We start from the raw sequence: 14275 nt of genomic DNA, 5'->3' as shown, positions 1-14275 counted from the left end.
CCGCGCGGTACCCGATTGGATGACTACTCTGTCCATCACTAACGAACATGTCACTTCCTGCCCACCACCACCGTCACTTCCTGCCCTTACCAAGATGGCGGTGAGTGAGGATCGCCGCGGGTTGTGCGTTCTCCAGGTGAGCGCAGCTTCCCCCCAGTTTCACTGGAATCATTTTTCCCTTCGGTGAAGTATATGAGGACTCCTGTTCCGGAGGGTCTGGATGCTCTCGATTGTTGAATATTCAAATTTTGTTTTCCCAATGATGCCGGGTGGTTACCATGGTAACAACTCAGCACCTTTCGAAGACTGGATTCTGTGAATCCCCTCGCACTCAGACAGAGCTAAGGGACATGATGCAGCTTCATGCTGAAGAGAGAGGGTGGATGTGATGGTACTGGAGAAGGTGCAGAGGAGATTCATCTGGGCTAGAGCCATTCACCTCTGGAGAGAGGCTGGTCAGGCTGGGGCTGTGATTTTCAGAACTGCAAAGGCTGATGTGGGGGGGGGGGGGAACCTGATTGAAATGTATGAAATTTTGAAGGGTATAGACAGAGTTGTTTCCCCTTGGTGAAGGGATGAATGAACAGGGGACATAGATTTAAAGCAAGGAGCATAGGATTTAGAGGGCATTTCGGAGGTTTTTTAAAACCAGAGGGTCACTGAAACTCGTTACTATAAAGTGTGGTAGAGATGAGAATCATCACAATCTTAAGTAGTTAATGATCGCTTGAAGTGCTGTCGCAAATAATGCTACAGGCCACGTACTGGAAGATGTAGATAGGTGTTGATAAGAGGAAGTGAGGACTGCAGATACTGGAGAATCGGAGTTGAAGAGCATGGCACTGGAAAAGCACAGCAGGTCAGGTAGCATCTGAGGAGCCCGATAATTGACATTTTGGGCACAAGCCCTTTGTCAGTAATGACTGGTTTGGACATGGTGGGCTGAAGGGGCATGCTAAAAACTCTAACTATCTATCTTACTGATTGCTAGAACAGTTTCGCGTACATAATATTTTAGCATTTGAACACTGTCCTATCCCCCCTAGTCCAGGAACTCCCCACATACGTTCGAGACACCACCCACGCCCTCCACCTCCTCCAAGACTTCCGTTTCCCTGGCCCCCAACGCCTCATCTTCACCATGGATGTCCAATCCCTCTACACCTCCATCCGCCATGACCAGGGCCTCCAAGCCCTCCGTTTTTTCCTCTCCAGGCGTCCCCAACAGTACCCTTCCACTGACACTCATTCGTTTGGCCGAACTGGTCCTCACCCTTAACAATTTCTCCTTTGAATCCTCCCACTTCCTCCAGACCAAAGGGGTAGCCATGGGCACACGTTTGGGCCCCAGCTATGCCTGTCCCTTTGTTGGCTACGTAGAGCAGTTGATCTTCCGTAATTACACCGGCACCACTCCCCACCTCTTCCTCCGCTACATTGATAACTGCATTGGCGCCACATCGTGCTCCCGCGAGGAGGTTGAGCAATTCATCAACTTCACCAACACATTCCACCCTGCCCTTAAATTTACCTGGACCATCTCTGACACCTCCCTCCCCTTCCTGGACCTCTCCATCTCCATTAATGATGCTTGACACTGACATTTTTTACAAATCCACCGACTCCCACAGCTACCTGGATTATACCTCTTCCCACCCTACCTCTTGCAAAAATGCCATCCCGTATTCCCAATTCCTCTGCCTCCGCCGGATCTGCTCCCAGGAGGACCAGTTCCACCACAGAACACACCAGATGGCCTCCTTCTTTAGCGACCGCAATTTCCCTTCCCACATGGTTAAACATGCCCTCCAACGCATCTCGTCTACATCCTGCACCTCCGCCCTCAGACCCCACCCCTCCAACCGTAACAAGAATGCCCCTGGTGCTCACCTTCCACCCTACCAACCTTCGCATAAACCAAATCATCAGCCAACATTTCCGCCACCTCCAAACAGACCTCACTACCAGGGATATATTTCCCTCCCCACCCCTTTCCGCCTTCCGCAAAGACCGTTCCCTCCGCGACTACCTGGTCAGGTCCACGCCCCCAAACAACCCACCCTCCAATCCTGGCACTTTCCCCTGCCACCGCAGGAACTGCAAAACCTGCGCCCACACCTCCTCCCTCACCTCTATCCAAGGCCCTAAAGGAGCCTTCCGCATCCATCAAAGTTTTACTTGCACATCCACTAATATCATTTATTGTATCGGTTGCTCCCGATGCGGTCTCTTCTACATTGGGGAGACAGGGCGCCTCCTAGCAGAGAGCTTTAGGGAACATCTCCGGGACACCCGCACCAATCAACCACAACGCCCCATGGCCCAACATTTCAATTCCCCCTCCCACTCTGCCGAGGACATGGAGGTCCTGGGCCTCCTTCACCGCTGCTCCCTCACCACCAGACGCCTGGAGGAAGAACGCCTCATCTTCCGCCTCAGAACAATTCAATCCCAGGGCATCAATGTGGACTTCAACAGTTTCCTCATTTCCCCTTCCCCCACCTCACCCTAGTTCTAAACTTCCAGCTCAGTAACTGTCCCCATAACCTGTCCGGACTTGTCTGACCTGCCTGTCTTCTTTTCCACCTATCCACTCCACCCTCTCCTCCCTGACCTATCACCTTCATCCCCTCCCCCACTCACCCGTTGTACTCTATGCTACTTTCTTCCCACCCCCACTCTCCTCTAGCTTATCTCTCCACACTTCAGGCTCAGTGCCTTTATTCCTGATGAAGGGCTTTTGCCCGAAACGTCGATTTCGAAGCTACTTGGATACTGCCTGAACTGCTGTGCTCTTCCAGTACCACTAATTCAGAATCTGGTATCCAGCATCTGCAGTCATTGTTTTTACCTATTATTGTCATGTACTGAGATAATGAAATTTTTTTTTTGTGATATGGGCAAACCATACCTTACACAAGTACATCAGAGTAATAGAAGTGAATGCAGTGTTGGAACTGCAGAGAAATATCAACTTAAATACCATATTAAATGTCCTTTAAAAAATCAGGTAACAGGGAAGCTGTACCTGAATCTGTTGGTACTATGACAAAGCTGCTCCTTTAACAAGGGTATGCTGTTCCTTGGCTTTTTTTGCGTGAGGTCATAAACAACCCAGACTCTGGAAAGTCTGGGGTTAGTGCTTTAGGGCCAGTTTGATTATAGCTAACAGATACTGCCTCAGGTAGAAGGCTTTCGAGTTAAAAAAACACACTTGTACAATGAAAGGGGAGTGGCCAGTTTCCCCAGCTCAGCTTTTCTCTGGTTTGGTTTTTAGCAGTAGTGTGGAAAAAGCTGCTGGACCCAAGGAAACAGGTCCAGTTTGGTATTCTGTCTCTGACTTCGATTGTGTAAACCCCTCCCAACCTGGTTATAAACATTTCTAATCTCTTCTGTCAGGCAAGAGATAAAAAAGCTTAAACACATACCAATAGATTCACGAACAGCTTCTTCCCCACAGTTGTTAGACATCTAAAAGGACTTCAAATTTCACTTCTAACATTGATCTCACTTTTTGTGCTTGTCTTTGCTGGTGTGACTCTGCTCTATTACCCTATGATCTTTGAATAGTATAATCTGCCTGTACTGCACACAAAACACAACGTTTCACTGTATCTAGGTATATATGAAAGTAATAAATCAAATATTGGTGGGGTTGGGTGGGTGGGAGTGGGAGGTAGATCTCATCACTGGTTCAAGTCATATGTCACACAAAGATGATTGCACAAAAACCACAGTAATCATCTCAGCCTTGGTTCTTCAGTTGACATGTTTTATGACCCCCTCTGCAGTTTAGACTTGAACCCACGCTTCCTAATGTAAGGTAGGCATATTACTACTGTGCTATTTGAGTCCTCCCAGGAGTTCCCCAGTGTAGTGTTCTTGGCCTAACCATCAATGTTTTCCCTTCAGTCAGAAATGGTGTTCGTGTACATTCATTAATGTTCTGTGATGTTTGCAACTTCTCACATATTAAACCTGTCCACATACAATTGCAGCAAGGCCAGTACAGCATTCAGAAGGAGAAAGTGAGGTCTGCAGATGCTGGAGATCAGAGACAAGAGTGTGGTGGTGTAAAAGCACAGCAGGTGGTATAAAAGCACTGCAGCAACATGCCTCGTTCCTGATGAAGGGTTTATGCCTGAAACGTTAATTCTCCTGCTCCTCAGATGCTGGCTGACCTGCTGTGCTTTTCCAGCACCACACTTTGTACAGCATTCAGGATTGAGTTGATAAGAGCAGAGTGATATTTGTGGCACACAAGTATCATGCAGTGACTATCTTCAACAGGAAAGAATCTAACTAGCTCTCCATGACATCCAATGGCATTATCTTTGTTGATTCTCTCTCTGTCAATATCCTGAAAAATACTTGAAATAACTGCAGAGAGGCCAGTATTGCATCACCAAGCCTTAAATTACATGTGCACCATATATGGGCTCTGACCAGCTAACTGAAAGCCAGTCCCTAGACTGAGGAGACCTTCTGAATCTCCTGTTGTTTTTTATTTTACAAGCCAAGCATCCTAAGTTAAGGCTTGATGCCAGAAATGCTTACCTAAACTCCAAGATGACTGATGCAAGCAGTTGTTCTTCAGGCACAAATTGTTTGTTCCCATCGTAAGTGAAATAATTGCACAGAGGCCAGTATCCTGTCACCAAATCATCCTTTTTTTACATGTGCACTGTACGTGGGCTCTGACCAGCTAGCTCAAAGCCAGTTGTTAGACTGAGGAGACCTTCTGAATCTCCTGTTTATCTCTGTCAGCCAGGGCTTCCTGATTGGCATTGTTAACCTGGGCCAGTCAAGAATCTCACTGTCAATGAGATCCACATGGCACTGCTTCCCATCACTACGTTAAATAGAAACTTAACAGGACTGCAATATAAATATCGTGGCCACAAAAGCAGGTCAGAAGCTGGGAGTCCTGCAGTGGGTGACTCATGTGGCTCCTGAAAGCTTCTCCACTGTCTACAAGACACACGTTAGGAGTGTAATGGAATACTTCCCACTTGCCTGGAAGAGTACAGTTGTAATAACACTCAGGAAGTTTGACATCGTCCAGGACAAAGCATCCTGCTTGAAAGACACCGGATCCATTCTCTGCAATATTCACCACTGACGTATTATCAATTTTCAGTGATTTACCAAGAATCCTCCTTTCACATTTTCCAAACCTGCAACTTTTACCACCTAGAAGGACAAAGGCAACAGATGCTTGCAAAGATCGCCACCTGTAAATTCATGTTCAAGAGCCAGACTTAGAACTATTATCCTTGTTCATTCACTGTCACTGGATCCATTTTGTGGAAGTTGTGTTAAGAACACTGGGTACATTTGCACAGATGGCCTGCTGAGCCCAAGCTTCCTCTTTATCCTGAATAGTTTATTCTGTCAAGCCAGGAATACCCACATTCCATGAAGATCAAAAATCACACAACACTAGATTAAAGTCCAACAGGTTTATTGAAGAAGGAGTGGGACGCCGAAGGCTTGTGTTTTCAAGTAAACCCGTTGGACCATTAGCTGGTGCCGTGTGATTTTTGACTTTGTCCAACCCAGTCCAACCTCCACATCATGACATTTCAAGAAAGACTTTTAAAAGGGATGTTTTGATCATTTAACTTGTTGCATAAATACAAGGTATTGTATGAGGAACAGTGCTCCTGCTCTGGACAAAACATGGCTATAGATAGTAAGAGTCCTTTACTCTTATGCACCAATCTCTTTTATAAAGGTTAGTGCACTGCAGGTGTTTACTTTCCCAAAAGCTTGGAATGCCTGCAGATTAGTGTTCTGGCATTAAATTAATCAGGTTCTTGTGAATATCCGCATTTACCAATTTCTCAACATTGGAAACATATGCTATATTCTATTTTCTCTGCTTAAAATGGATAAGCAAATAATATCCCATCTACCACATTCTTGCCTATTCACTTAACCTGTATTTATCCCCTTATAACTATACAATAAAAACACCAGAAAGTTGGTGAGGGTTACAGCCTTGCAGGATGTAGCTTCTTCAAGCTTTCTGCCACTATTTTAAACTGCAACACTTCCTCAGATAATGTGACATAATCCCTGAATGGAAGGTGTAGCTGTTTTTGCAAAGAGCTGCACTGCATTCATTTTTTTTCTGATGGGTATAATCTCATCGTTCCTGTGTTATTCAAGAAAATCATTTGTTTTGCCTTAGAATCCTTTTCATAATATCGTGACAAGAATTACTTAGATGTGGTTAGTCCAACCAAACTTCTGTTAGATGTATGGTAATGTTCCTGCATTTCAATTCTATTCCAATAAAAAGAACCCTTTTAAAAAAAATCAATCTATTTGGATGTGTTATTGCACAATCTATGACCATAACATCTTGACATGGAACTTGAAACCAGCCCTTTTAGCTTGGAGGTACGGGACACTACCATTGTGCACAAGACTATACACCTAACCCCAATGCTTTGTTTGCCTCTCTCTTTAAAAGCATTAAAATTAAGCTTGTTGATAAGTTGGAATAATGAAATGAAACTCTGTACACAGGCACACAAATCGTTTTGTTTCTCTAATAAGACTTAATTGATGTGACATTTTTCACATGCTCAAAATTCCAAGGTATAAATTAATTCATGAAATAAGCATTCCCCTTGCAGAAAAGTCCAACAGTTAACTTTTGGGCAGTAAGGTCACTAACAGTAAGTTTTAAGCAGCCAATTAAGCTGTTTTTTTATGGAAAAAACAAAGAACTACAGATGCTGGAAATTAGAAACAAAAACAAATTGCTGGAAAAACTCAGCAAGTCTGGCAACATCTGTTGAGAGGAAACAGAGTTAACATCTCAGGTCCAGTGACCCTTCTTCAGAAATCTGTTTTTGTACTGAGCAGTGGACAAATCCTCTGCTTGGTCAGGTCCTTCATGTCTGAGAGGGCAGATGCAACTTTTGTTTAATGTCTCAGTTGAAAAACTCCACCACCAACAAGGCAGCAAAACTGCACTGAAGTGTCAAACCTGGACTTGAGCCCAGGATTGTAGCTCTAAGCTGTAACCTGCAAGATTCTGAGGAGAGTGCAATTCCTTAGCAAAGCTGACACTTCATTTTATTCTCAGTTATGTTTTGAACATTGATACTCCGAAAATAAAACCTACCCGAACCAAAGAACTCTTTGTATGCTACTGTCAAAGGGAAGAAGAAGTAATCTTCAAAGATTGCTGTTAACACTGAAATTAAGTAGAAGTACTTTAATTAAGGTACTGACAGTGAACTGTTTTCTTTTTAAGAATTGTATAATACATCAGGAGCTACTTGCTTAAAAAGTAAATTTTTTTTATGTAAAGTCAGTGAATTGTCAACGCTTTTGTTTATTGCTTCAATTGGATGGGTTGTCATGAAGCATTAGTCAAAAAAGCTGGGTGTTATTTTAAAAGTCTTACAGTCATCTTGCTTTAACTTTTTGATGAAAGGGCAATGCCCAGCGTAAATGACAAATTCCGTACAAATTTCTGCCAGTGTAGTGGTTGAAGCTTTTATTTATTTTAGAAAAAACTCTTTAACATGTAATTCTTGCTGCTACATGGCATTTATTTTTTAAAACTATTTCTCCACCCTGCCCCCTTTGTAGGCTTACGTTAGAGGTTATTTGGTGAGAAAAAGCTTCCAGCGTTTGCGCCAAGACTATGAAAATATTGTAAAAGAAATCGAGGGAGGTGTGGACTTGTTGGAGTGGGACGGCAAGGAGTTACCGAGGCCTATATTTAAGGAGCAGGTACCTTTCACTGGACAGTGCGTGTGTTTATTTCTGTATATACGACTACGTTATTGAGTACCTTGGCTATCACAACATTCGATACAAATTTTAAGAAATAAAGCCAATCTTTTGTGCATCACCAGACATATAAATGTTGTAGCCAAAGCCTTTTCACAATCCAATTCACATCTGATCCAAGCTGTGAACAGCACGTAACCTTCGAATGACGTTACTCATTGTATGCATAATATCAAATAATCTTGAAAATGGCACAAGCCTGCAGTTTAATAGCAAAATGATGTATACTTTGAACTAATTAGATATCTATCTAAAACCCACATTGCAAGATGCATAAAACATAAACTTCAATGCCCCAAAATATTTGGGGAGATCACTTAGAAAGTCTTTCTAAATTCTACTTCTTTCTCTCCTGCCCCCAACCCCTCGCTCTCACCCAGCCACCTACCATAACTGTAACTACAGCAAGTATATTGGGTATCTTGAGTCATATTGGTTCTTTAACCATCATCATGCTCTCTGCAGTTGATTTGGAGATGCCGGTATTGGACTGAGGTGTACAATGTTAACAATCACACAACACCAGGTTATAGTTGAACAGGTTTATTTGGAAGCACTAGCTTTCGGAGCACTGCTCCTTCATCGTGTGGTTGTGGAGGACCTGATGAAGAACCAGCGCTCCCAAAGCTAGTGCTTCCAAATAAACCTGTTGGACTATAACCTGGTGGTGTGTGATTTTTAGCTCTCCAGTTGAGGCTTCCTCAGTAAATGTTCTTAAAGTTAAGGTAATTTGTTTGAACAGTAAAGGAATTAAAGGTTATGGTGAGTGGGGGAAGGTAAGTGGAGCTGAGGCCACAAAAAGATCAGCCATGATCATATTGAATGGCAGAGCAGGCTCCAAGAGCCAGATGGTCTACTCCTGCTCCTAGTTCTTATTTTGTTGCTATTTGTTTCTCTTGCGCTCAAGTTGACTCTTGCCTCCATTGAATTACAACAATGGTTACAAATAAATATATAGTTCATTGTCTGATTTGCTTTGGGAAAACCTGAATATAATAAATGTTTGTTATCTTGAGAAGTTATGAGCTAACTACTTCAGTCGCTTCCAACCACCAATTTGACTGGCTGACTGCTGTTAAGAATTACTTTTGTTTCTTTTAGCTGAAAGCATTCCCTAACTACTGTTCTGCTGAGCACCGTTTACCTTTAAGTCTGTAAAGAAAAATGTCTGTTTGAATCTAATTTATCTTTGCACATGACTAGTTGAGCAACTTAGCTTTGCCACATGCTTTTGTTTCAACTTCAGACCATATTTAGTTTCCTTCAGCACAAGCTTATTTTAGAGGTATTCCATTTTAGATTTTTAGGGTTGCTCCATCAATCTCATTCAGCTTCTGTGCCAGTATTACTAAGCTCGCTGTCTGGAAATCTCGGAGAGTTTCTCAACACATTTCATTCTTAATCAAAGGCACAACCATCATTGAATCTCCTACATCAATACTCTGAAAGTTCCTGTTGAACAGGAACTTAACTACATTAGCTCAAGAAACATTAGTTACAAAAGCGAGTCAGTGGCTGGGAATCAGCAGCTAGTAACTTACCTACTGTCTCTTCGATGCCAGTCAATAAGGTACAAATCAAGAATGTGATGGAATGCTCTCCACTCGGCTGGATGAATGCAGCTCCAGCAACATTTGTAAAATTTGAACTGATCCAGGCAAAACAACTGACTTGATTGGTATTTCATCCATCACTTTAAATAGTTAGTGTTTCCAACACCTGTACAAAGTGGCAGTGTAACATATGCATTTTTGAGAGCACCTTCCAAACCTGCAACCTTTTACTGCTTAGGTGAACAAGGTAGTATGCATGTGGGAACACCACCATTTGTAAGTTCCCCTCTAAGTCATGTATGATTTTGACTTGGAAATATATCACCATCCCTTCTCTGTCATCAGGTTAAAATCCTGAAACTCTGTCTCCAACAGCACGGTTGATTCTCCATCAAATGAGCTGCAGCAGTTCAAGAAAGTGGCTCATCACCACCTTCTGAAAGGGCAATAGAGAACAGTCATAAATTGGTCAGGAACTACCTCCTCGTATCAGAGAGATAGTGGCAGAGACAGGCTCTTGTGCCGGAACTCGACTGCTCCAACCACTTTTTGTTTTCCTCTTTTTTTTTTCTTTATTTACTTCTCTTTACTCACCATCAGTGGTGAGGAATTCCAGCATGGACCTGAGTGGGCCAGCGTAGACCTTGTGGTGGCAGCGACAGGGTCCCTATTTACTTTTCCAGGGCAAATATGGGACCTGGAATTGAAATGCAAGAACAGGTAGGAGGCTAGGAATACTGTGACAAGTAACTTTCCTCCTCACTCCCCAAAACCTGCTCTCCATCTACAAGGCACAAGTCAGAATGGAATGCACCCCACTTCCCTGGATGAGTGCAGCTCGAACAGCAATCAAGCTCAACACCATCCAGGACAAAGCAGCTCATTTAATTGGCACCACACCCACAAGCATCCACTCCCTCCACCACCAATGCTTAGTAACAACAGTGTGTGCTAACTACAAGATGCAATGCAGAAATTCTTCAAAGATCCTTAGACAGTATGTTCCAAACCCATGACCACTTCCATCGAGAAGGACAAGCACAGCAGATTTATGGGAACACCATCAGCTTCATGTTCCCCTCCAAGCCAATCACCATCTGACTTGGAAATACTGTTGCTGGATCAAAATGCTGGAATTCCCTCTCTAATAGCATTATGGGTCAGCCCATAGCAGGTGGACTGCAGCAATTTAAGAAAGCAGCTCACTATTGCCTTCACAAGAGCAACTACAGATAGGCAATAAATACTGGCCCTGCCAGTGATGCCCATATCCAACAAATACATTTTTTAAAAATTGGCAGCTGCTATATCGGAGGTGATGTTGGCTAGTTAGGCCGACTAGTGAAAGATGGAGCCTGAGGATAGACATCTTTGTGATTGGTTGGGTCTAGCGCTGGTGGTGGTGAAGTAGTGATGGAGGAGAATGATAGCAACAATGTTGAGGTAGGCCCAGTGGCGAGAGATACGACTGTGATATTGGTGGGCCTGGCACAGGTGACGAGGCATTGGCAAGAGGAAAATTGGTCCAAGAGCGAAAGATGGTGCATGAAGAATGATCCCTTCAATATTGGCGAAGCACTGGAGGAGGAATGGCAGCCCAGGCATCATTGATGATGCGCTGGTTCAGGACTGATGGATTCTCTTTAAGCTATATCTTTCAATTTTTTAACTTATTAAAACTATTCAAAATAGCGCTGGATCATGGCGATGGTGGAAAAGTATTTTGCTGTAATTTACTGTTTTTCCACTGTAAAATACATGACAATAAAATCAAATCATAAATAAATGTTGGCCATGCCAATCCTGCTCACAGAAAGACTTGGAAAATCTCTGTTTATTGCTCCTCCCCAAACCACTGAAACAGCCTAATGTTTTATTAAATATGAGCAATATCTTCTCATTACATTTCAACATGTTCTCCATTCTGAAGAAAAGTCACAGACCTGAAACACTGATTCTACTTCTGTGCCCACAACTGTTGAGTATTTGCAGCAATTTTTGTTTTTAATGTTGTGCTGATGACGTGGGTGAGATTGGAGGTGTACCAGGTACAGTGAAATGTTGTCTGGAGATATGTAGTCCAGGCTTAAAGGGGTGCAGGGTAACAAGTGCAATAATTGATTCCTATTTGTAAGATGCAGGTGATGTGGAAATTGAAATATTGTTTCTAAAAAAGTAATTGATGATGTAGTGTGGATGACTGAATAAAATAAATCTTTTTTTCAGTTGTTGGTTTTGGAAAGCCTAAACCTAGAAGTTTAGAACCTGTAGATTTGATAGAACAGCAGAAAAGTCTTATTGAGTATTAGCAGTATTGAAAGTTCTCAGCTGCAGTGACCATTATGGTAACTTCTATAAAGAACACATCTAATATATACATTTATTTTTGTGGAGACTTCAGTAGGCACTGTTTCCTGACTAAACTAAATTGAAGGATCGTGGCTTTAAGCATTAGCAACAATCAAGCTTTCTTTCTTATAAAGATTAAGTCTAGAATTTGGTGTGATTGGAATTCTTTTTACTTCTTTGACAGAATGCAAAGAGAAAAGGCATGAACCGTGTAATTGAAAGGCAAACTTGTGAAACATCTTGTCCTGAACCTAAAAAAAATGAAATTTGTGGAATATTTGAGGGTGATGAACCAGAAAAAGATGGTTGTGAAATCAGAGCATCCTCAATCACAGGAAGTTTTCCTGCAGTGGCTGAGCACCTGGATGTTCCTGGCATTTTGACTGGAGGTCCTGCGATATGTGAACAGGCATCCAATAAAATTGAAGCATCCTCTGCAAGTGGTGATGAGAGGAAAGACTCTGATACTACAATGAACTTTACTGATGTAACCTCAGTTTGGAACAGTACAGTGCTGGAGGATTCACCCGCTGTTCTCAGTACAGGTAATGTGCAAGATCCAGTGAGTTGCACCCTGAAGGGGAAATTAAACTTTTAATGTACATTTAATTAATGTACTAATGATCAGGAGATGTTTTGAAATAGTAGGTTCTGCAGTTAATTAGTATAGATGTTTAGCTTGTTTATGGGTCTTGAAGTTCTGGAATTATTCAGAGACATTAGATGCTTGGGGAGGAAACAGTTGCTTTCTATAGAAAATCTTAAAAAGCTGGTTCTGCTGTCTTCTGCATGTTTGAGAGTGTTCCTGTTTGGATCGGATTATTTGCACTACTAGAAAGCTGTTTTGAACCATGTGTCTATCACAGATTCAGCTACACTTGTTTTGATTTTTAAAAAATGTGAATATGAAATGAGTGTATATAGTTTATTTTAAATGGGTGTAAGTTTTGAATAAAAACACTCCTTTCCATTTTAACACTGAATTTTAACTAAATAGAAGAACAAACTGGTGAAAGGATACATACTCACAAATGTACATATTTGAATTTGTAGAACATTTGTGTAAATGGCAAAGGAAAGAAATGCCAACAACATTCGAAGGGATACAGAAGTACAGAAGCAGCCTCGCAATGGAACTCTTGTGGCTGCAACAGGCCATTGCTAGTCGTAAAAATGTAAGTATTGAGTTGGAATGTGATTGAAGGAATGTATTGTATCTGTATGCTATGTTTCCGAAATAGTCTGTCCTCCTGGTGTAATCTTATAAGAAATTGACTATATGTATTTTGTGCAAGAGAGAGATTTACCCTTTCACTGTGGTGACCTTATTTGTTTTAACAGTATTTGATACTGAAGCAACAATTGAGAACTCCAGAATGAAAACATGGTTTCAAAATTGGCAGTCACCAAGAAGCTGATCCAAACAAGTCATGGAGATGTTCTTCATTGGAAGCTAACTAGATGCAAGAAGAATTATATCACAGATGAAATCTGTGTGTGGTAAATGCAGTGAAGTGGAACCTGATGGAAACTCTTTAAAGAGAACATGAGGTTAAAAGAATGCTAACGGTTAACTTAATGCATTCCTTGGAGCAATACTGCAGTTTGTATGTTCCAGGGTAAGGCTCTGTCATTCTTCTGTTAAGCTTATAACCCTGTTTTGTTTATTTCAGAAAATAATAATCCTTTCATATTTAATGTATCAATTTATTTACTTATGGCTGGCAGCCTGGCCAGTGGGTGGCACAACTATTGCTAATCTTGGAATCCAGCCAAGATGCTGCTAATCAGTTCCATTTTTCACCAATTTGTCAGGATATGCTTTAGCTATTTGACTGTGCTGGGATAAAGAAATACATGCTGATCAACTGAGTTAGCTTTTTGTCTTTTGTCTGATTGCACTTAAGTCTCTACATTGTCAAGACATAAACGGAGCCTGAGCTTTTCTGGGACCTTTCCATCACAATGACCATCAATCGAAATATGAACTTCTGTGATGTAATATGTTTATTCTTTTTAAAATACTGTCTGATGATTTCTTATGCATTCTGCTGAAAATTTGTAACATTATGGAATTATTTCTTCATTATGGAATTGTGCACTGACCATGTAAGCTGAAAATTAATCAAATTTAATGCAAGTATGTACTGATTTCAAGTTCCCATTTCTCTCCAAATGGGTTATTTTAAAAAAATGCCAAAGTTTTATCATACATCCACAATTTTGAAATCAGAATAAAAATGAAACTTACAATCTGATCAAAGCATTTCATTGGGTTTAAGATTCGGTATCTAATTCACAGACCACGCATTTTGCAGTTGGTGATGCAGCTGAACAATCATCTACACTTAAACTTTTTCGAGTGTTTGTACCCAGTGCACTGATTCTGTGGGAATCAACCTCTGTTCATAGCATTTTCTGAAGGGAAACACTCCTTTTAATGTTCAATCAGAGTCACGTGCTCTTTGCTGAAAGCAGGGAGCTGGATTGAAACCTCAAATTGTTCTTGTTTCCCTCTGTAATATTGCCACTTCTGGCTGTTACCATGCAGGTAA

General features: G+C 41.8%; 1 protein-coding gene across 1 annotated transcript; it reads left to right on the top strand.

Moving 5' to 3' along the window:
* The first annotated feature begins 19 nt into the window (after positions 1–19).
* On the top strand, positions 20–13973 carry iqcc (IQ motif containing C). Its single transcript, XM_072547926.1, has 5 exons — positions 20–136; positions 7615–7758; positions 11905–12265; positions 12774–12895; positions 13062–13973. Exons 1-5 carry the CDS (start codon positions 20–22, stop codon positions 13098–13100), a joined length of 783 nt encoding a protein of 260 aa, XP_072404027.1. The 3' UTR covers positions 13101–13973.
* The last annotated feature ends 302 nt before the right edge of the window (positions 13974–14275 follow it).

This window comes from Chiloscyllium punctatum, chromosome 27, assembly GCF_047496795.1.
Source record: "Chiloscyllium punctatum isolate Juve2018m chromosome 27, sChiPun1.3, whole genome shotgun sequence".
Taxonomy (NCBI): domain Eukaryota; kingdom Metazoa; phylum Chordata; class Chondrichthyes; order Orectolobiformes; family Hemiscylliidae; genus Chiloscyllium; species Chiloscyllium punctatum.
Note: the sequence above shows the minus strand (reverse complement) of the source record. Positions and strands in the feature narration are given on the sequence as shown.

Bases quoted from the DNA above. Each gene is read 5' to 3' on its own strand.
- iqcc (XM_072547926.1), top strand. From the start codon at position 20: ATGACTACTCTGTCCATCACTAACGAACATGTCACTTCCTGCCCACCA. The intron at 7,759-11,904 runs GTACCTTTCACT...CTTCTTTGACAG, and splicing joins GGCCTATATTTAAGGAGCAG to AATGCAAAGAGAAAAGGCAT. The intron at 12,266-12,773 runs GTAATGTGCAAG...TTGAATTTGTAG, and splicing joins ACCCGCTGTTCTCAGTACAG to AACATTTGTGTAAATGGCAA.